This window comes from Anomaloglossus baeobatrachus, chromosome 1 (assembly GCF_048569485.1).
Source record: "Anomaloglossus baeobatrachus isolate aAnoBae1 chromosome 1, aAnoBae1.hap1, whole genome shotgun sequence".
In the NCBI taxonomy this organism is placed as follows: Eukaryota; Metazoa; Chordata; class Amphibia; order Anura; family Aromobatidae; genus Anomaloglossus; species Anomaloglossus baeobatrachus.
This window is the reverse complement of record NC_134353.1, coordinates 820,164,168-820,184,981: the sequence shown is the minus strand read 5'-3', so window position 1 is coordinate 820,184,981 and position 20,814 is coordinate 820,164,168. Positions and strand designations below refer to the sequence as shown.

At 44.9% G+C, this 20,814-nt stretch overlaps 1 protein-coding gene across 2 annotated transcripts in view; it reads right to left on the bottom strand.

Annotated features, from left to right (window-relative positions):
• Positions 1–20,814, bottom strand: part of SKIC3 (SKI3 subunit of superkiller complex) — a 269,270-nt gene that overhangs the window by 97,288 nt on the left and 151,168 nt on the right. For both annotated transcript variants that reach the window (XM_075325084.1, XM_075325085.1), the window contains exons 21-25: positions 15,829–15,907; positions 15,400–15,461; positions 13,842–13,898; positions 10,707–10,775; positions 6,937–7,011 (exon numbers count right to left, since the gene is read on the bottom strand). In XM_075325084.1, the coding sequence (XP_075181199.1) occupies positions 6,937–7,011; positions 10,707–10,775; positions 13,842–13,898; positions 15,400–15,461; positions 15,829–15,907 (342 nt within the window). The remainder of the gene's footprint in view (positions 1–6,936; positions 7,012–10,706; positions 10,776–13,841; positions 13,899–15,399; positions 15,462–15,828; positions 15,908–20,814) is intronic.

Here is a 20,814-nt window from a genome sequence, read left to right as displayed (position 1 = left end):
GCACTTGGTAGTGCTTCGAAAGGGTGTGCAGACTAGACCAAGTGGCAGTCTGACAGACCTGCTGAGCCGTAGCCCAAGAGGCACCGACAGCTGTGGTCGAGTGCGCCTTAATCCCTGGCGGGGGAGGCATCTGAGAACATAGGTAGGCATCGGATATGGCCGACCTAATCCAATGAGCTAGGGTCGGTTTAGAAACCGAGAGACCCTTGCGCTGACCTGTGGTCAGCACAAAAAGAGAGGTGCACCGCCTAAAAAAAACAGCGGTGCGTGACACATAGATCCGGAGCGTCCGCACCAAATCTAAAGCATGCAACGCTTTCTCAAAGCGATGCACAGGGGCCGAACAAAGGGAAGACAATGAAATGTCCTGGTTAAGGTGGAACGGAGACACCACCTTAGGGAGAAGGCCCGGAGTTGGATGGAGAACCACCTTGTCTTGGTGAAAAAAACCAAAAAGGGTGACTCCGAAGAGAGCACAGTCAAATAAGAGACTCTCCTGAGAGAAATTATGGCCACCAGAAAAACTACTTTCTGTGAAAGACTAAACAACGAAACCTCCCTAAGAGGCTCAAAGGGGGGTTTCTGTAAGGCCATGAGGACCAAAGAAAGGTCTCAGGGATCCAGAGACCGCCGGTAAGGCGGAATGATGTGAGATGCGCCCTGCATGAAGGTGCGCACCTGGGCCAGTCGGGCGATACGCCGCTGACAGAGCCGAGACCTGTCCCTTGAGGGAATGAGGGACAGACCTAGCTGCAGGCCGGACTGTAGAAAGGACAGGATGGTCGGCAAGGAAAAAACGGCCAAGGAGCATGGCCGGAAGAACGACACCAGGACAGGAAAATTCTCCAAGTCCTGAGGTAAAACCTGGCCGAGGAAGACTTCCGAGCCTGGGTCATAGTGAAGATGACCTCGGAAGGAATGCCTGAAGCCGTAAGGATTCAGGGCTCAAGAGCCACGCCGTCAATCTGAAAGCCGCAGAATTGTTGTGGAAAACGGACCCTCTGAGAGAACGTCTGGCCGGTCCGGGAGATGCCACAGCACCTCTACGAACAGACGGAGCAGGTCTGGGAACCAAGCTCGCCTGGGCCTGGGGCGATGAGTACGACCCGACGGCCCTCCATTTTGATCTTGCGCAGGACTCTGGGCAAGAGAGCTAGAGGGGGAAACACGTAGGCCAGACGGAACTGGGACCAATCTGGAACCAGCGCGTCCGCTGCCAAGGCCTGAGGATCGTGGGAGCGAGCCACGTAAACCGGGACCTTGTTGTTGTGCCGGGATGCCATTAGATCCACTCCCGGAGTGCCCCGCCTGCTAAATTGACCGGAACACTGCCGGATGCAGGACTCACTCGCCGCTGTCCACGGTTTGACGGCTGAGATAATCTGCCTCCCAGTTTTCTGCGCCTGGGATGTGGACTGCGGATATGGTGGACTTGGAGTCCTCCGTCCACTGAAGGATATGTTGAATTTCCAACATTGCTAGGCGGCTGCGAGTCCTAGGACTACAGCCCTGATTTCCAGCACATTGATCGAGAGGGCTGATTCGGACGGAGTCCAAGTGCCCTGTGCTCGGTGGTGGAGAAACTTTGCTCCCCAGCCGGATAGACTGGCATCCGTGGTGAGAATCACCCATGACGGGGCCAGAAAGGAGCGTCCCTGGTACAGAGAGAGGGGCCGAAGCCACCACTTAAAGAGAGCTCCTGGTCTGTGGCGACAGAGCCACCAGCCTGTGCAAGGAAGAAGTCCCTTGTCCCAACAGCGGAAAATGTCCAGCTGCAGGGGACGCAGATAGAACTGGCAAGGGGAACCGCTTCTATTGACGCCACCATCTGACCCAGCACCTGCATGAGGTGCCTGATGGAATGACGGCGGAGCCTCAGCAGAGAGCGAACCGCCAGATGAAGAGACTGCTGTTTGACTAAGGGCAGCTTCACAAGTGCCAGCAGAGTCTCGAATTGCATCCCTAGGTACGTAAGTTCCTGGGTCGGGGTCAGAGTGGACTTGCAAGCGTGGCGAGAGTGAGCGAGACACTCCGCTGACAGTCTGCACTGGATGAAGCCCTGACTAGAAGGGCGTCCAGGTAAGGAATCACTACCAACCCCTGGAGGAGCAGAACCGCAACTGGTGAATACACGAGGGGCCGTGGCTAACCCAAAGGGGAGAGCCACGAATTGGAAATGTTCCTCTCCGATTACAAAACGTAGCCAACGCTGGTGTGAAACTGCGAATGGCACATGCAGAGAGACATCTCTGATGTCGATGGATGCTAAGAAATCTCCTTGGGTCATTGACTGATCGCAGAGATTCCATGCAAAATTGCCGCACCTGAACATGCTTGTTGAGAAGCTTGAGATCCAGGTCGGAAAGCACCGTCCTTTTCGGGGACTAGGAAGAGATTTGAGTAGAAATCTCAGAACCGTTCCCAGTCGGGAACTGGTACAATTACTCCATTGGCCTGCAAGAATGCCACGGCCTGTGAGAAGGCGGTGGCCTTGGAGCAGGGGGGAGTTGTCAGAAAAAATCTGTTTGGCGGCTGAATAGAATTCTATTCTGTAGCCGTGGGAGATGGTAACCCACACCCACTGATCGAAGACGTGTTGAAACCACACGTCGCCCAAGAGGGAGAGCCTGCCACCGACCAAGGACGTTACTGGCGCGGCCAGATAATCAAGAGGAGGCTGCCTTGATGGCAGCAGCTCCTGCCGACATAGGACGCGGCTTCATGCGCCAGTTGGTTTACGGACCTTGGCTGAGTTAGTGGACGAGGCCGAGGGCTTAGAGGACGACCAGTTAGAGGAAACGAAAGGAACGAAACCTCGACTGGTTCCTGCCCTGGAAGGATTCCTGGGTTGTGGCATGGAAGTACTCTTCCTGCCAAAAGCTTCCTTAATAATTTCATCCAGTTGTTCACCGAATAGACTGGTCCCAGCAAAAGGGAGCCCAGCAAGGAACTTCTTAAGAAGCATCTGCCTTCCACTCTCGAAGCCACAGGAACCTGCGGATAGCGAGGGAAGTAGCCGAGGCCACCGCAGTGCGGTGACAGTCTCCAGCTATAGGATGAAAAGACTGAAGCCTGGAAGTTAAGGCAACCAATTCGGGCATAAAGGCCCTGGTGAGGGAATGCATCTCCTCCCGAGAAGCAGAGATGGCTTTGAGAGCCCGCACTGCTGCAAAAGATGGGGAGAACGAGGCCCCTGCCGCCTCATATATAGATTTGGCCAGAAGGACAACCTGGCGGACAGTGGGATCCTCAGAGAGGTGCCGTCAGCCACTGATACAACTGTCCGGGCTGAAAGTCTAGACACCGGAGGGTCCACCCTTGGTGAATGAGCCCACTCCTTGACCACCACTGGAGGAAGGGGGAAACAGTCATCAGAACCACGCTCTGGGAAGCGTCTGTCAGGACAGGCTCTGGGCTTGGTCACAGTGACCTGAATGCTGGAGTGGATAAGGAACACACTCCTTGTACTCTTAGGCAAGGTATACTGATGCTTTTCTGCCAAAGAGGGGAGCTCCCCTGATACAGGCGGATTGAGGTCCAGTACAAATATAATGGACGCAATCAAATCATTAGCATCTGCGTCACTTTCGGACAGATCAATGGGGTACATGGAGAGCGTCCGAGCCCCCAGTAAGGCATCCTCCTTGTCCTGCGAGTCAGCTTGTGAACCAGAGCCGCGGGGCGAGGAGGGAAAGGGGACCCTGCGTCTCCATTTTAGGAGGACGGGCTCCCAGATGAAGAATCCTCTGTGAGCTTTGCTGAGCGAGCTGTAGCAGCAGAAGCGCCCTGAGAAGGGGGCTGATGCATGCTCAGCAGTGTCCGGGACAGCTGTCCCCTGGGCATATACACTCCCCAGAGAGGGATTCTACCCCGGAGCCGGAGCAGCCGGAGGGACCACTGGGGATAAGCCTCCAGGCTGAGGCACCACTATGTCAGAGCAGGCATCACAATGTGGTTATGTGCTCGGTACAGACAGTACGAGTCAACATGCGGTGCATAATAAAAAACAGCCTTGCAGCCCTGCACTGATATAAGACATGCTGCAGAAGTGGGGGCTCTGTCCAGAAAGACCCCCAGCAGAGTATATAAACAGAGTATATAAGCAGCAGCACAACCAGAGGTTGTGGCTTGCCAGACCGTTTAACATAACATCTCTGTGCCCTCCAGATTCCCCAGAAGTGGGGGCTTTTCGGAAAAAAAACCCCAGCAGAGTATATAAACAGAGTGTATAAGCAGCTGCACAACCGGAGGTTGTGGCTTGCCAGACTGTTTAACATAGGGGCATCTCTGTGCCCTCCAGATCCCCCAGAACTGGGGGCTCTGTCCCAGGCCCCCATTTGTCACAATGTGTTTGCAGACATTGATCTCTGTGCCCTAGAACGCTGAGAAAAAGCGAGGAGAGGGGGGCGGGGCCTACTCTGAGAGCAGGACGGAGGGCCAATGAGGCATACAGGGGAGGGAAGCTTTCCTCAGTGAGGAGTGTCCCTTCCCTGTGCTGAGCAGCCGGTGGGCGGAGCCACCCTGTCTCACTGCACTGACTGACATAGAATCGAAACTAGGCCTCAGGCGAAGCCGGGGCCTAGATTTAAACATGCGGCCAGCGTGCAGGCACCATCGGCGCGGTTCTCCAGTGAAAACTGGAGAACCGGCCGGAAATGTTAAAACATACATATAACACATTCTCCCCCACAAATAAAGTACAAGGGACCCCTAGAAAGACCACTTTCTGTGGTAATAACGTCTCAGTACTTAGCTTGAGACGCAGGTGCCAGGTCCCTGGGGGGTCATCGCTCCGTCCGGCAGGATCCTGAACAGGGCTGCGGATGGAGACCGGTCTCCTGCAAAGCAGTGAGAACCGTGATGGCTCCCACTTCAAACCAGAGCCCCAAGGGATGGCGAAGGAGCGCGGCATGATAAGGCTCCAGGACTGAAATCAACCTTAACAGCACCGCCGACACAGTGGGGTGAGAAGGGACATGCAGGGAGTCCAGATTGGACCCGCTTTTCTTCCAAATCTTTGAAATCAAAAATCAAAAATCAGAGGATGCATGTGTGTGTGTGACCTCCTGAACACAAAGCATTGAACTGGTTGGATTTGTCATCCGGGGAGTGTATATGCTCGGAGGGAGGAGCTACACTTTTAGTGTAGTACTTTGTGTGTCCTCCGGAGGCAGAAGCTATACACCCATGGTTTGGGTCTCCCATAAGGAACGATAAAGAAATACTAAGTTATCCTCTGTACATGGAATAGTGACTAACTTAATGATTGCTGAGGGTATCACCACAGAGACCTCCCCAAAATCCCAATATCAAAGCACTGGAACCTGGAAATGAGCTCTACAGGACCCCATCCTGAATGAGCAGTTGTGCGCATGAGGAACCACGATGGAAGAAACGTCTGTTTATCATCTATCTGACTTCCAGAGAAAGTCAAGTGCAGCATAGAACATTCCCCAATACATTGGGCATAACTTAATATTTTGAGAATAATCCTTTAAAGGGAATCTGTCACGTGATTGTGTAGTACAATAGTAAGGTTATCTTTAGATAGGGCTTAGGCATACCTTTCACGATCAGTAACATTTATTGCTGTAGCTTGTCTCCTGCAGTAAGCTCCATAGTATTCAGTGTTTCCCGCACCCTAAACAAGTGTATGTAAACAATTTATATATTCACACCTCTCAGTGCATTCACTATCACTGCTGAGAGGTAGGAGGGAGTGTGGGTGGGGGCAGCAGTGAAAATTCAGTTCAGATATACTATCACTGATGCCAGCACTGAGAGGTGGGATCAGTATATATGGTATATGCAGTTTGTATTTACATATGCTTGACAAGTTACTAAGTCACATTGAATTCTAAGGGTATTTTCACACTTGCGTTCAGCAGAGTCCGTCACTATGGAGAATAGCGTAGTCCGTTAACGCACTGCGCTATTCTCCATAAACTTGTATGGACGACGCACTGTAACGCAAGTGTCAGCGTTGCATCAGCTGGACGACGCAGCGTCGTTATTTTGACGCTGCGCCGGGCAGGAGAAACGCAGCATGTAACTTTTTTTGAGCAGCGCAATCCGTAGCATTTCACTGCGGATGCTCTCTCTGGCTCCCTGCACCCGTAACCAAGGTAAATATCGGGTAAACAAGCAAAGTGCTTGGCCGATATTTACCCTCGCTACGTGTGCAGGGAGCCCGACACTTCCCCTCTTGGCTCCGCCCCCTCCCGCGCTCCACTCCGCATGTATGTACACACACACACACACACACACACACACACACAATACATACATATACATACACACACGCACACTCACCTGTCCTCAGCGCCATGGTCCGCTCAGCTCTACCCACTCCTCACTTCGCCCCCCGCATATATTCTCGGCGGCCGAATGATCAGCTGAGCGCCCGGCCGCCGGCATGTGAGAGGGCTCAGCTGAGTGCCCGGCCGCCGGCATGTGAGAGCGCTTAGCTGAGCGCCCTGCCGCCGGCATATGAGAGCGCTCAGCTGAGTGCCCGGCTGCCGGCATGTGAGAGCGCTTAGCTGAGCGCCCGGCCGCCGGCTATTGAGAGCGATCAGCTGAGCGCCCGGCAGCCGGCTATTGAGAGCGATCAGCTGATCGTTCACAATAGTCTGCTGCCGGTAAAACTGCAGAGAAGAAAAAAAGAAAAAAAAAAAAGCTTTCCGTTGTTTTGTACGATCCGTAGCATCCGTTGTGCCACTATATGCAACGCATCCGTTGCATCCGTCACACAACGCAATGCTACGGGAGCCGTCGCTTAAGTGGAGTACAACAAGATAACAGGAAGAGGGAGAGCTATAAAACTTACTGATCCTGAAAGGTCTCCTTAACCCCTATTTAAAGACAACATTAGAATTGTACAAGAAAATCACCTGACATCTTCCCTTAAATAAAATATTGGGAAAACAGTAAACTTACATTCATACTAAGCTCAGTTGTATGCCTGAAGAGATCCATCGTTTCATAGCTTCCAACAGTTTCTGCAATCAGCGCCTAAGGAGATGACAGATATTTGTGCAGTAAGAGAATGTGATTACTACACATCAACTCAGTTAAATAAATTAACAGTAAATTCAAGTAAAAAATTAGCTCATATATCCATGTCTGAGTTTGGCATAATGCTGATCTGCATGACACATACACTAAAAATACAAAATATATTTATTATGAGCAGCACTTTTACAGATTACACATATAAATATATATATTATAATCTACATAAATAGCGGAGTTATCTGCCATTGATCTGTGTTACAGTACAGCAAAGTCCAGCTGTCAATGGATGGCGATCACAAGTTATTTTGGGATATTTATCTACATCAGATTACATTACAAAGACTAAAATAGGGAGGAAACTTCTAAATTGTAAATAATCAGCACAAGCTATGCGGTCATCGAGCCATGAAGGAATGCTGGGATATTTCTGCTCTGTAGCCTTCACAATCGTTAATGCAGCTTTACGCTCTACCCCTCTGGTTGTATCTCAGGGATAATACAAATAGGGCTAGAATCATTATTTACTTTTTTTGTTATGGTATTCAATTTATGACGTAGTTCATGCATTTTGCACAAAATAAAAAATGCTTTTTATTTCGGTCTTTAACTTTTGCAACATTTTAATGCAAAAAGACATAAGTTTTGCTACAATGAGGCATAATTTGAGAAAAATTTCAGGTGCCCATAAAATCAATTCAGGAGTGACTGGCATACATTTGTGTAAAAATATAGGAAGTTTTTAAGAAATTACAATTGATTAATCAGCTGAAAAGATCTGGAAACCTCAAACTCTAAAAACCCCAGTGACAAATAAAAAAAAGGCCAACACATAGAATTAGACTTTTAAAAAGACACGCAAATAAAACACAGGCAAAAATTAGCTAACACTAGACAGAAAAGTCTCTTATGGTCAATCAGTGCGATGGCAGATCATTTACTAACGATCACCATATTCATTCTGCATCAGCCGTCCTGAAATGTATTGCACCAGCTACAGAGATTTTACACACAATGGCGCATATTTATGGACCCCTTAAGACCGCAGCCAATTTTTATTTTTGCGTTTCAATTTTTTTCCTCTCTGATTTTCAAATTATCTCTTCGCAGTTCATGCTGTTTGATAAACTTGTTTACTGTTAAGACTGTCTAGTCTAAGTTTCTATCACCATTTAGTTGGCTTTTGCAAAAACATCACTCGATGCAGATTTTTTTTAGCCTAAGCCAGAAATCCATACAGCACAAAGCAGAAGTAAAATCCTTTATTTTTCCCATTGCTTTTAAAGCCACTTTTGAGTGGGCTAAAAAACTGTTGATTATTTTAAAACACTGCTGTGTGGAGCTTCCTGTACCTAGTGATTTAAAGGGAACCAACCAGCAGGATTTTCATATATAAAGTAAAGCCAATGCTATACTGGCACTAGGATGCTGAATGTGAGCATAGCTTTTGTTCTGAGATTGGGTGTTTTATTTCAGAAATATGACCAGGTCCTAGCAATGCCCTGCTATTTGATTGACAGGTGCAACAGGGGCGGGAATATGTGGGTCGGGTCTTGCTATCTATTCCCACCCCTGTCTGCCTGCCTGGCCTTGGTAGGTTCTAGACTGTATGGGCTCCTTTTAGGTATGAGTCATTGCTGTCACATGATAGAGGCGTGTTTGAAATGCAGCCCATACAGTTTAGCATCTACCAAGGCCAGGGAGGCAGAGAGGGGCCTTTCCTATTTTTGGTGTTTCAATTGAATAAATTGCAAGTAGCCTGGCTGGATTCATTTTCCGCCATTATGATTATCATGCTTGGGTTTATTATATTTTAAAACTACTAGTTATTTAACCCTTGCTGTTTTGCTTTTTGGTCATTTTTAGAGAGGGGCAGGAATAGATAGCAAAAACTCACCCACATATTCCCACACTTGTTGCACCTGTCAATCAAATAGCAGTGCATTTCTGTAACTTTACTTGCACATATTTCTGAAATAAAACATCCAATCTGAACAAAAGCTATGCTTACATTCAGCATCCTAGTGCCAGTATAGCATTGGCTTTACTTTATATACAGTGGGTACAGAAAGTATTCATACCCTTTAAATTTGTCACTCTTTGTTTCATTGCAGCCATTTGGTAAATTCAGAAAAGTTATTTTTTTTCTCAGTAATTTACACTCTGCACCCCATCTTGACAGAAAAAAACAGAAATGTAGAAATATCACATGGTCATAAGTATTCAGAACCTTTGCTCAGACACTCATATTTAAGTCACATGCTGTCCTTTTCCTTGTGATCCTCCTTGAGATGGTTCTACTCCTTCCTTGGAATCCAGCTGTGTTTAATTAAACAGATAGGACTTGATTTGGAAAGTTGCACACCTGTCTATATAAGATCTCACAGCTCACAGTGCATGTCAGACCAAATGAGAATCATGAGGTCAAAGGAACTGCCCAAGGAGCTCAAAGACAGAATTGTGGCAAGGCACAGATCTGGCCAAGGTTACAAAAGAATTTCTGCAGTACTCAAGGTTCCTAAGAGCACAGTGGCCTCCATAATCCTTAAATGGAAAACGTTTGGGACTACCAGAATTCTTCCTAGACCTTTGAGTAATCGTGGGAGAAGAGCCTTGGTGAGAGAGGTAAACAAGAACCCCAAGATCACTGTGGCTGAGCTCCAGAGATGCAGTAGGGAGATGGGAGAAAGTTTCACAAAGTTAACTATCACTGCAGCCCTCCACCAGTCGGGCCTTTATGGCAGAGTGGCCTGAAGCCTCTCCTCAGTGCAAGACATATAAAAGCCCACATAGAGTTTGCAAAAAATCACATGAAGGACCCCTAGACTATGAGAAGTAAGATTCTCTGGTCTGATGAGACGAAGAAAGAACTTTTTGGTGATAATTCTAAGTGGTATGTGTGGAGAAAACTAGGCACTGCTCATCACCTGCCCAATACAATCCCAACAGTGAAACATGGTGGTGGCAGCATCATGCTATTGGGGTGTTATTCACCTGCGGGAATAGGACGACTGGTTGCAAATGAAGGAAAGATGAATGCGGCCAAGTACAGAGATATCCTGGAAGAAAACCTCTTCCAGAGTACTCTTTACCTCAGACTTGGCCAAAGGTTCACCTTCCAACAAGACAATGACCGTAAGCACACAGCTAAAATAACAAAGGAGTGGCTTCAGAACAACTCTTTGACCATTCTTGACTGGCCCAGGCAGAGCCCTGACCTAAACCCAATTGAGCATCTCTGGAGAGACCTGAAAATGGCTGTCCACCAGCGTTCACCATCCAACCTGACAGAACAGGTGAGTTATCTGCAAGGAAGAATGGCAGAGGATCCCCAAATCCAGGTGTGAAAAACGTGTTGCATCATTCCCAAGAAGACTCATGGCTGTACTAGCTCAAAATGGTGCTTCTGCAAAGGGTCTGAATACTTATGACCATGTGATATTTCAGCTTTTCTGGTTTAAAAAAATTAGCAAAAATGTCTACATTTCTGTCTTCTTTTCTGTCAAGATGGGGTGCAGAGTGTACATTAATGAGAAAAAAAATGAACCTTTCTGAATTTACCAAATGGCTGCAATGAAACAAAGAGTGAAAAATTTAAAGGGGTCTGAATTGTTTACGTACCCATTGTATGAAAATCCTGATGGTTGGTTCTCTTTAATGTGAAGTTATGACTTATCACTTTAATTTGAGCTCACCTGACCAATCCAGCATCTCACATAAGACGGATCGAGGGACTGGGCTACTTTGAAAGCTTGATGGCTCAGCTGTAAAATAAAAAGGCAGACCACATGTTTTACAGAAACCTAAGGAAAAATTAACTAACGATGACATTGCACCTGAGGACAATGTCCATAATATACAGGTAAACTGGAAACTGTAGCTACACTCTGCTTATTTCAGGCAGGCACAAGATCTCTGTGTTGTTTGGGTTTAGAACGTTTGCAACAATTTTCTTTTTGCTATTAAAGAGATTGTCTGGGAATTTTTTTTTTTAATCCATAGGATTGTAGCTGTTGAAAGTACACTTAGCAATACTCACCTTCTCACACTGCAGCACTAGGTCTGTTCTCATTTCTGCTGAGGGGCAGCATCAAAGGTGCCTCAAAAATATATACATACATCATTGCTGCTGCCAAACATAGGGCTCAGCGGCTCCTCTGATAACACAGAACACTAACAGCTGAACTCAGCGATTGTCTTCAGTGTTCACAAATGCTGGAGTTGTGACATCCCCACTACAGCCTGTCAACAAAGACTGCAGCAGCAGCAGGGAGGCAGTGCTGGAACGGGGGGTGGTGAGTATTGCACAATTTGATTTCCAAACCTGCATCGTTATGGCTAAAAAAAACGTATCATGGACAACCTATTTAACCCCATCATATATAGAAGAGAGGTATCTTCGTACCTTCATCTCTACATTGATAAAACCTCCTTACACAAGCTAGCTTCTCTGTGCAAAGTTCCCAACTGGAAAACCAAAGACTGCAGTTACATGGAGTCATGTTTGCAGGATATTATATAGAAGTCTATTCGATTGGTCAGACGCCTATTGATCTTACATTTATTGTCTATTTGATAAACAAATTATTAAAGTAAATCCAGACATAAACTAGGGGTAAACCTAGCATCAAGTCATCTTCTCAAGCTCAGCATAAGAGTTTACATGGCCTCGGTCTCCTTCCCCGGGTCCTGGAATTCTGTACAGAGCTGTGACACATTTCATTAAGGGACCCAAGGAGATCTGCGTTTATGACCGGCCACCAATACATTGTCACTATATTGTGCCAGAAGACAATTTTACATTGGCATTGCCTATTCACAAAATAACGCCATGAGGAAAAGCTCTCTCCACACACACAAGGGCACTCTGAATGCACTAAATAATGGTTAGCGCTGTTGGTTACCTGAAGATTTTAGCTGAGCTAGATATGCCACAATAACGCACTGCTATACGCTCAGTATAATTATTTTGCTTTGAACCCACGTTAAAGGGTTAGTCCAATCTCCAAGATCCTATCCCAATACGTAGTAGGTGTAATATTAATAATATTAGTAAATACCTCCAAATAGAAATGTAGTATAGTTCTCCTGATGTCTCTTACCTCATGTGCAGGGCATTGCAGCTTAGGTATCCATGGTAATGACCACGAGCAACTAAATAACTGTCACTATATGAGTGGATGTAGCCATGGATGCCTAAGCTGCAATGCCCTGCACATGAGGTAAGAGACATAGCTATATCGGGAGAACTATACTACCTTTCTAATTGGAGGTATTTTCTAATATTATTATTATTACACAAACTATATATTGAGATTTGGACATGGGAACACCCTTTTGTAAACTGAGTACCTCCTCAGTTCTGGACAGGTTTTCTTCTGTGCCTTGTCTCTCTAACGTTATATGTCCCTTGGTAGTAATGATACAAATTTTTTCCTTCAATCAACTGGGCGTGTACCATATGACTTTTGTGTTGGATTTTGTGTTTTCTCCTGTGATGCAGGCCAATCAAATCGCAGCTCTCACCAACAGAGAAGTTCTGTGGTATACGCCGAGTCGTTGAAGGAACAAATTTACATCATTATTTCCTGGTGCATAATATTGTAACCGAGGAGCACAGAGAGAAACAAAACAGAGTCAGTGGAGCAGCCGCATTTGTAGGAGGAACTGGGTTAAAAAAAATCAGAGTAAGGTGCTCTTTAAATTAAAATATACAGGAAAAAGAGCAATGTACTCCTGCAGGTTATCAGTATAAATTAAATTATAAACTGTCTATTAAACTGCTCCTGACAGATGGGGGTCCCAGATGAGATTTCCAATCAGAAAGTTATTGCATATCCTGTGCAAATTATTTTAGATTTCACAACTGATTCATCTCAGTGCATGTTTGGAATAGTAAATTAAGATGAGCAGGGGCATTTATTTTAGGCTGAAAACTTTTTCACTACAGTTTAGTTGCATATATATATATATATATATATATATATATATATATATATATATATATGTATATATACACATACACTGTACTTTTCGGATTATAAGACGCACTCTTCCTCCCAAAAATTTGGGAGGAAAATGAGGGGTGCGTCTTATTATCTGAATATAGCTTACCGGGAGGGGAGGCTGTCTGTGCACTTCTGTGTGCAGGCGGCCAGGTGTGTGTCGCTGTGTACAGGCGGCCGGGTGCCTGACGATGCCGGCGGCCGGGTGCCTATCGAGGCCAGCTGCCTCTCTGTGTGGGTGGACGGCCTGCTGGCTGCCACTGTGCGGGCGGGCGGGTGTGTGGACTGCGGTGGCTGTGCAGTGAGTATCACAGTCTGTCCGCGGTCCCAGTTTCAAATGATGGTGTCGGGAGTCAGCACGTGCGCAGAAGGAGCTCTTGGATGTGCCATCATTTGAATCGGGACTGTGGACAGACTGGGACACTCACTGCACCGGCCTGCTCCACTACTGACCCGCCACTGCCGCTGACCCGCCTCTGCCATCACTGACCTGCTGCTGTCACTGACCCGCCTCTGCCACCACTGACCTGCCGCCATCACTGACCCGCCGCTGACACCACTGACCTGCCGCCACTGCTAGCACAGCCTCTGTCTCCTGTGACCATGCTCCACCACTGTTGCTGCCCCCCTCCGATCAGCCAACAACGTAGTATAAGACGGACCCCATTTTTATTTTTTTTTACCTTTTTGTATCTCTAAATTTGGGGTGCGTCCTATAATCCGATGCATCTTATAAAACGAAAAATACGGTGTATGTATGTATGTATGATTATATATATATTATATATATATACATACACCGAATACACAGGTAGTATACCTTACCTCAATGTTTTCATTCAACAAATATAGAGCACCAAGGTTTGTCCAAGCAATGGCATTCTGCAAATAGATAAAAAAAATTACTTAAAGAGCTCCCAGAAAAAAACAACAAATTCTTCTCTAATACCGTATCAATACATGTCTTCTCCCATCCTCGAGGACGGCCTGATCCTCTCCTAGATGACGTGACTGCAATCAGCGTAGTCGGCTGATGCAGTGCCTTCTTTAGGGCAGGGTAACCACATACCCCTTTATTTTCCTGTTCAGTGCTGTAGAGTAGAGAAACCAGGTGTATGCCGCGCTGTCACCAGAAAGTCCAAATGTTGATTATTTTAAATTAAATTAAAATAATATCTGGACTTTCTGGTGACAGCGTGGCATACACCTGGTTTCTTCTCTCTAGCACAAAATTCTACCTAACCGGGACTGCTGCAGCCGCCATTTCTAAATTGTACTCAGGGGTTGTGACTGGCACAACCCTAATAGGGGAGTGTATTTGCCTGATTTCTTCAATTCCTTTGCCTGGTAAGACGCTATTCTGCGCTTTTATCCGTAGTTTCCATTATTCTCCTATGGCAGCCCTTCTTAGCTTATTTGTAGTATTCTGTTTGGTAATATTTATATATTCATTTATTGTTATATTTTTTATTGGTATAAATTATTTGGTTTATTTATTATCTTGGAGCTTCATATATTGCACAGATTGTTCCCAACACTTATCATGGTGTTTTGGGAAGTCTTGCATTTAATTTAGTACTGTTAGGCACTTTTTAAATGTTTTTAATGCAATTTTTAGCAACATGGATTATTTGTACTGATTCACTTAAAGGGAATCTATCACTAGGTTTTTGCCACCTAATCTGAGAGCAGCAGTATGAAGGTAGAGACCCTGATTCTAGCGATGTGTCACTTACTGGGCTGTGCAGTGTAGCTTTTATAAAATCACTGTTTAATTAGCAGGAGATTACCATTAGAGGACTACTTGGCATGCTGTTAGGTAGTCCAGCAGATGCAAAGCTCTTTATAACCCTGACGTACATTCAAATAACTGCTTGATCTGCAGGAGAGAAAACATTAATTTTACCAAAATGACTGCAAACAGCTCAGTAAGTGACACATTGCTGGAATCAGGGTCTCTGTCTCTATATTATGCTGCTTTCAGATGGGGTAGCAAAAACTGGGTGACAAATTCCCTTTAATGAACTATATTAACTGTTAGTTTGTGTGCATGACAAGTTTTATACAACTACTATTTTCTTTTTTGTGTATTGCTATACTTGTTTTGTTAACTACATAGGTTTCTAGCACCTACTTTTCCTTAACTACATCTGTGATTCCTACTTATGATGTTTTTTTATGGCCATTGTAAGCCTATGAGATGTACATTGGGAAAGCAAAGAAAGCAACCAAGTTTCCATAAGAAGAAACTGAGAATCTACCAAGCCGATTGCACTTATGTAATTGGAACATTAGAGGGGACAGTATAAGATGGTGAGCAGGAAGGCGTAAGAGAGTCACATGTAGCTTACATTAATGTTAAAATTGAAAAGCACAGACTCACATTTTGCTGACACTGGATTGATTTGATGAAAGCGTGCTGAGCAAGAGCCTTGTTGTTGACACCTGAAGATTCAAAGTGACCTCATTTAATGCAATTGGTAAAAAAAAAACCCGAAAAGTGGAGCCCCAAACCCTCATATGACGGTCAAGCGTTAATTCAAATGTACTTTAGCTGTAGTTTAATGTTCTTTTCTGATATGTCTATGGGTAAAGTCACATTTCTGCAGAACACCGAGCACCTCTAGGGCATGGCAGCTGCTCTTGGCTTCATTTAGAAGACAACTAAACACAGTATCTGACGCAAGACAGTCACTGTGATGTGAGAGGCTTGTAATTACTGGGATCGTAGAAAAAAAGTCTACAATTTACAAATAAGGAGTATATAGAATAAATGCACAAATGAAGGAATAAATGAAACACGGAATCTCACCATTGGAGCAAGAAATAACACCGAGTGCGTTCCAGTACTGGTGATTACCGCTGTCCATCATGATCGCCTTCTTAATGCACTAAATGCCAGGAGATAGAAAATATATGTGATTAGACAAATGACTTGTATTGGCAGGACAAGAAACCTCAACATTGTAAAAAGCCATAGAAGTAAGTAAATGCTTGAATAAGGTTTGCAATACATTACTTGTCAGATAAAACTGGGAAGGCTTCAATCATTGTAGCTCCAATGCCATTTAGCCTAAAACAGCAGTTGTGTTATTGTAATGAAGCGGTAAAAGACAGAGCTTTTTTATGTTCAATATGTCGCTAAGCTGTGTCGTCTTTTGTTAACCTGTCAATATATGGCAAATAGAACAGCACAAGCTGGCAACAAAGTTTCATCAAAATATGTGGTGTGATACAGAATACATAATAGCCGTGGTGGGAAAATCACCGTACAGAAACCATTAACAGAGCAGAAATCGCCTCCCAGGCAAAGCATGAATGTCAGAATGTACTGATGACTGATGGCCTAGGTCGCTAGCAGCTTTAACAATGTTATACTTTTAAATCCCTTCTAACATTTCACCATTATAGATGACCAGTAGCTTAATAAAAATGCAGTTCAGGTGAACCTGACATTAGAAAGGTTTGCTACAAACTGCAAACATCACAAGGGTTTAATGTTATGTAAAAACATTCAATAAAAACTACATGTGGTGGTCACTGTGGAGACAAGCTGCCTTTGAAAGTTTAATGGTTTAGCATATCGTACAAGAATGTGTGTGCATATATATATATATATATATATATATATATATATACAGTTAGGTCCAGAAATATTTGGACAGTGACACAATTTTCGCGAGTTGGGCTCTGCATGCCACCACATTGGATTTGAAATGAAACCTCTACAACAGAATTCAAGTGCAGATTGTAACGTTTAATTTGAAGGTTTGAACAAAAATATCTGATAGAAATTGTAGGAATTGTACACATTTCTTTACAAACACTCCACATTTTAGGAGGTCAAAAGTAATTGGACAAATAAACCAAACCCAAACAAATATTTTTATTATCAATATTTTGTTGCGAATCCTTTGGAGGCAATCACTGCCTTAAGTCTGGAACCCATGGACATCACCAAACGCTGGGTTTCCTCCTTCTTAATGATTTGCCAGGCCTTTACAGCCGCAGCCTTCAGGTCTTGCTTGTTTGTGGGTCTTTCCGTCTTAAGTCTGGATTTGAGCAAGTGAAATGCATGCTCAATTGGGTTAAGATCTGGTGATTGACTTGGCCATTGCAGAATGTTCCACTTTTTTGCACTCATGAACTCCTGGGTAGCTTTGGCTGTATGCTTGGGGTCATTGTCCATCTGTACTATGAAGCGCCGTCCGATCAACTTTGCGGCATTTGGCTGAATCTGGGCTGAAAGTATATCCCTGTACACTTCAGAATTCATCCGGCTACTCTTGTCTGCTGTTATGTCATCAATAAACACAAGTGACCCAGTGCCATTGAAAGCCATGCATGCCCATGCCATCACGTTGCCTCCACCATGTTTTACAGAGGATGTGGTGTGCCTTGGATCATGTGCCGTTCCCTTTCTTCTCCAAACTTTTTTCTTCCCATCATTCTGGTACAGGTTGATCTTTGTCTCATCTGTCCATAGAATACTTTTCCAGAACTGAGCTGGCTTCATGAGGTGTTTTTCAGCAAATTTAACTCTGGCCTGTCTATTTTGGAATTGATGAATGGTTTGCATCTAGATGTGAACCCTTTGTATTTACTTTCATGGAGTCTTCTCTTTACTGTTGACTTAGAGACAGATACACCTACTTCACTGAGAGTGTTCTGGACTTCAGTTGATGTTGTGAACGGGTTCTTCTTCACCAAAGAAAGTATGCGGCGATCATCCACCACTGTTGTCATCCGTGGACGCCCAGGCCTTTTTGAGTTCCCAAGCTCACCAGTCAATTCCTTTTTTCTCAGAATGTACCCGACTGTTGATTTTGCTACTCCAAGCATGTCTGCTATCTCTCTGATGGATTTTTTCTTTTTTTTCAGCCTCAGGATGTTCTGCTTCACCTCAATTGAGAGTTCCTTAGACCGCATGTTGTCTGGTCACAGCAACAGCTTCCAAATGCAAAACCACACACCTGTAATCAACCCCAGACCTTTTAACTACTTCATTGATTACAGGTTAACGAGGGAGACGCCTTCAGAGTTAATTGCAGCCCTTAGAGTCCCTTGTCCAATTACTTTTGGTCCCTTGAAAAAAAGGAGGCTATGCATTACAGAGCTATGATTCCTAAACCCTTTCTCCGATTTGGATGTGAAAACTCTCATATTGCAGCTGGGAGTGTGCACTTTCAGCCCATATTATATATATAATTGTATTTCTGAACATGTTTTTGTAAACAGCTAAAACAACAAAACTTGTGTCACTGTCCAAATATTTCTGGCCCTGACTGTATATATATATATATATATATATATATATATATATATATATATATATATATATATATATATATGTAAGCTGTATGTATACACTATATGGAGAAAAGTATTGAGACGCCAACACATTACAACTATAGGAGCTGTAATGCAGACGTCCCTGTATTGCTCTGCTGCCTCCGCCCAGCAGGGATGACGATGTGCTCTTCTCTGCAGCTGGCCATCAGTGTCCTCCCTTCTCCTTCCTCCTGCTCTGTCTGGGGAGCTTCCTCTGCTCATTGTCACCACATGCCGGGGCCTTCACATGTCTCACAGGCCTCTCAGTAAAATTCCTAAAGTACGCATGCTCCCTGCCTCTTAAAGAGACAGTGCACACACCCTAAGGTATCCCCAGCCTATGGATGGGATTCGCTATGTATTTATTTGGATTTTTCTTCTCATCATGTATTTAAGGTACCTTCCCCAGTGGGGAGGTGCCTGTGCAATTAGGTTCCTCGTGTATCTAGCCCCAGCCAGTATACCAGTCTTCTGGTACTCTCCAGTACCATCTCCAGCTTCCTCCTACTTCATCCTGCTAGCCTACAGTGCCAACATCTGCTTTATCAGACTTCGTCTTGCTAGCCTAATCTGCTCCTGCTTGCTGCTTCAACTCCGTCCTGCCTGGTCTCCACTACCTGCGTCCCTGACCATCCGGTCAGCTGCTGCAGTATTGGGAACTGCTCTGGAGTGGTACCTGGTGTCTACCGGCAGCCCAGTCCATCCTCACCATTGGAGGAACTAGTGAAGACCCGGTAGGTACTTAGTTACGCCCCTTCAGGGTAAGCCCGGTTGTGGCATAGTGGGCCTATTCTGACAGATTGCTCAGGCCATGGACCTTGCGAACTCCAAGCCAGCTCTGTCCTGCTAGACTCCAGTACTGACTCCTGCTTGCTTGTCTCCATACCCGCTCCTGCTTGCTGCTCCAACTCCATCCTGCCTGCTCTCCCGTACCTGCGTCCCTCTCCCTCCGGTCAGCTGCAGCAGTACTGGAAAGGTACCTGGCGTCTACCTGCAGTCCAGCCCATCCCCACCATCAGAAGCTTTGGTAAGTTGAAGCGCTCGCTTCATTCTTATTTTCTTTATTTATCTTTCTTTTTTTTTTTATTCGAGTGCCGGATCCAGATTAAACAGCCGGAATTCCGGGCCCAGGTCCGGCACCTGCGTACCTTTGAAGCCATGCGGATCTGGACTTTTACAGTTTGGAGCCACCCATCACTAATTCCGACGCCTCTCTGATGGTATCCCATGATAAGAATTAACATGTACTTCACAGCATTGAGGACACTATTAATCCTGATCAAATCTTAGACTACACTTACTGAAATTCAGCCCCAAACTAAGGGTTCACTCACATTTGCGTATTGAGTCCTATTTTCATCCAGAAAAGTTGGATGAGTGAAATCTATTTCGTATTCCATATGTCCTGTGACTGCTTTGCAAGTGGACGATTTCTTTCTCGCCTAGCATCCGTATGAAATACATATGCAATGTGTTTTTTTTTCTCAGTAATTCACTACAATCATTTACAAGAATAGTAATGTATCAGTAAAATTTGGATGGCATATTGATGACCTGTGTGCCATCCGTTTTTGTTTTTTTTTCTTGCACCCATAAACTTACAGTGATGAGTCTCACCCAATATATGCGGCCATACACAGTATGCTGAGATTTTTTCCTGAGGCTTATTCCAGCTGAGGAAAAACTAGCAGCTCTGCTCTGCCTCACTGAATATCATGAGTCTGAGTGCAGTGTGCAGTTTTTCTTTTCACATTCCACTAGTCCGTTTTATATGCAAGTGTACGTGAACCCTTACAACGAACCTCCACCATGCTTCACTGTTCCGGGAGACACTCATTATTGCACAGCTCTCCAGCCCTTTGGCAAGCAAACTGCCTTCTGTTTACAGCTAAATATTTCAAAATTTGACTTCTCATCAGTACAGATCACTTGCTGCCATTTTTCTGCACCCCAGTTTCTTTGTTCTCATGCACAGTTGAGCTGCTTAGCCTGGTTTCCATGTCTAAGACATATTTTTTGTACATTAATGAGAAAAAAAAATGAACATTTTTGAATTTACCAAACGGCTGCAATGAAACAAAGAGTGAAAAATTTAAAGGGGTCCGAATGCTTTCCGTACCCACTGTGTGTGTGTGTGTGTGTGTGTGTGTGTGTGTTTAATGCAGTTGTGATTTTTCTCATTTTCCATATCACTATCAAGGACTTCTGCAGGACTGATGGACAATCTAAGCTCCTTTTCCTTCTCCAGAATGGTTGGGTAAGTAACAATCACTATTGCCTCCAGATCCCCAATCTACTAAGGTACAACCTCTTCAACGTGTATGGAAACTGAAGATAGTCATATTATTTCAGCATAATCTTTGATTTACAGAATAGAATGAATCGACAGTAATTAGAGTAACTCTTTAAATACATTGCATGTCTTCTGTTCTTTATATATATAAAGGTTAAAGCATCATTCTCAACT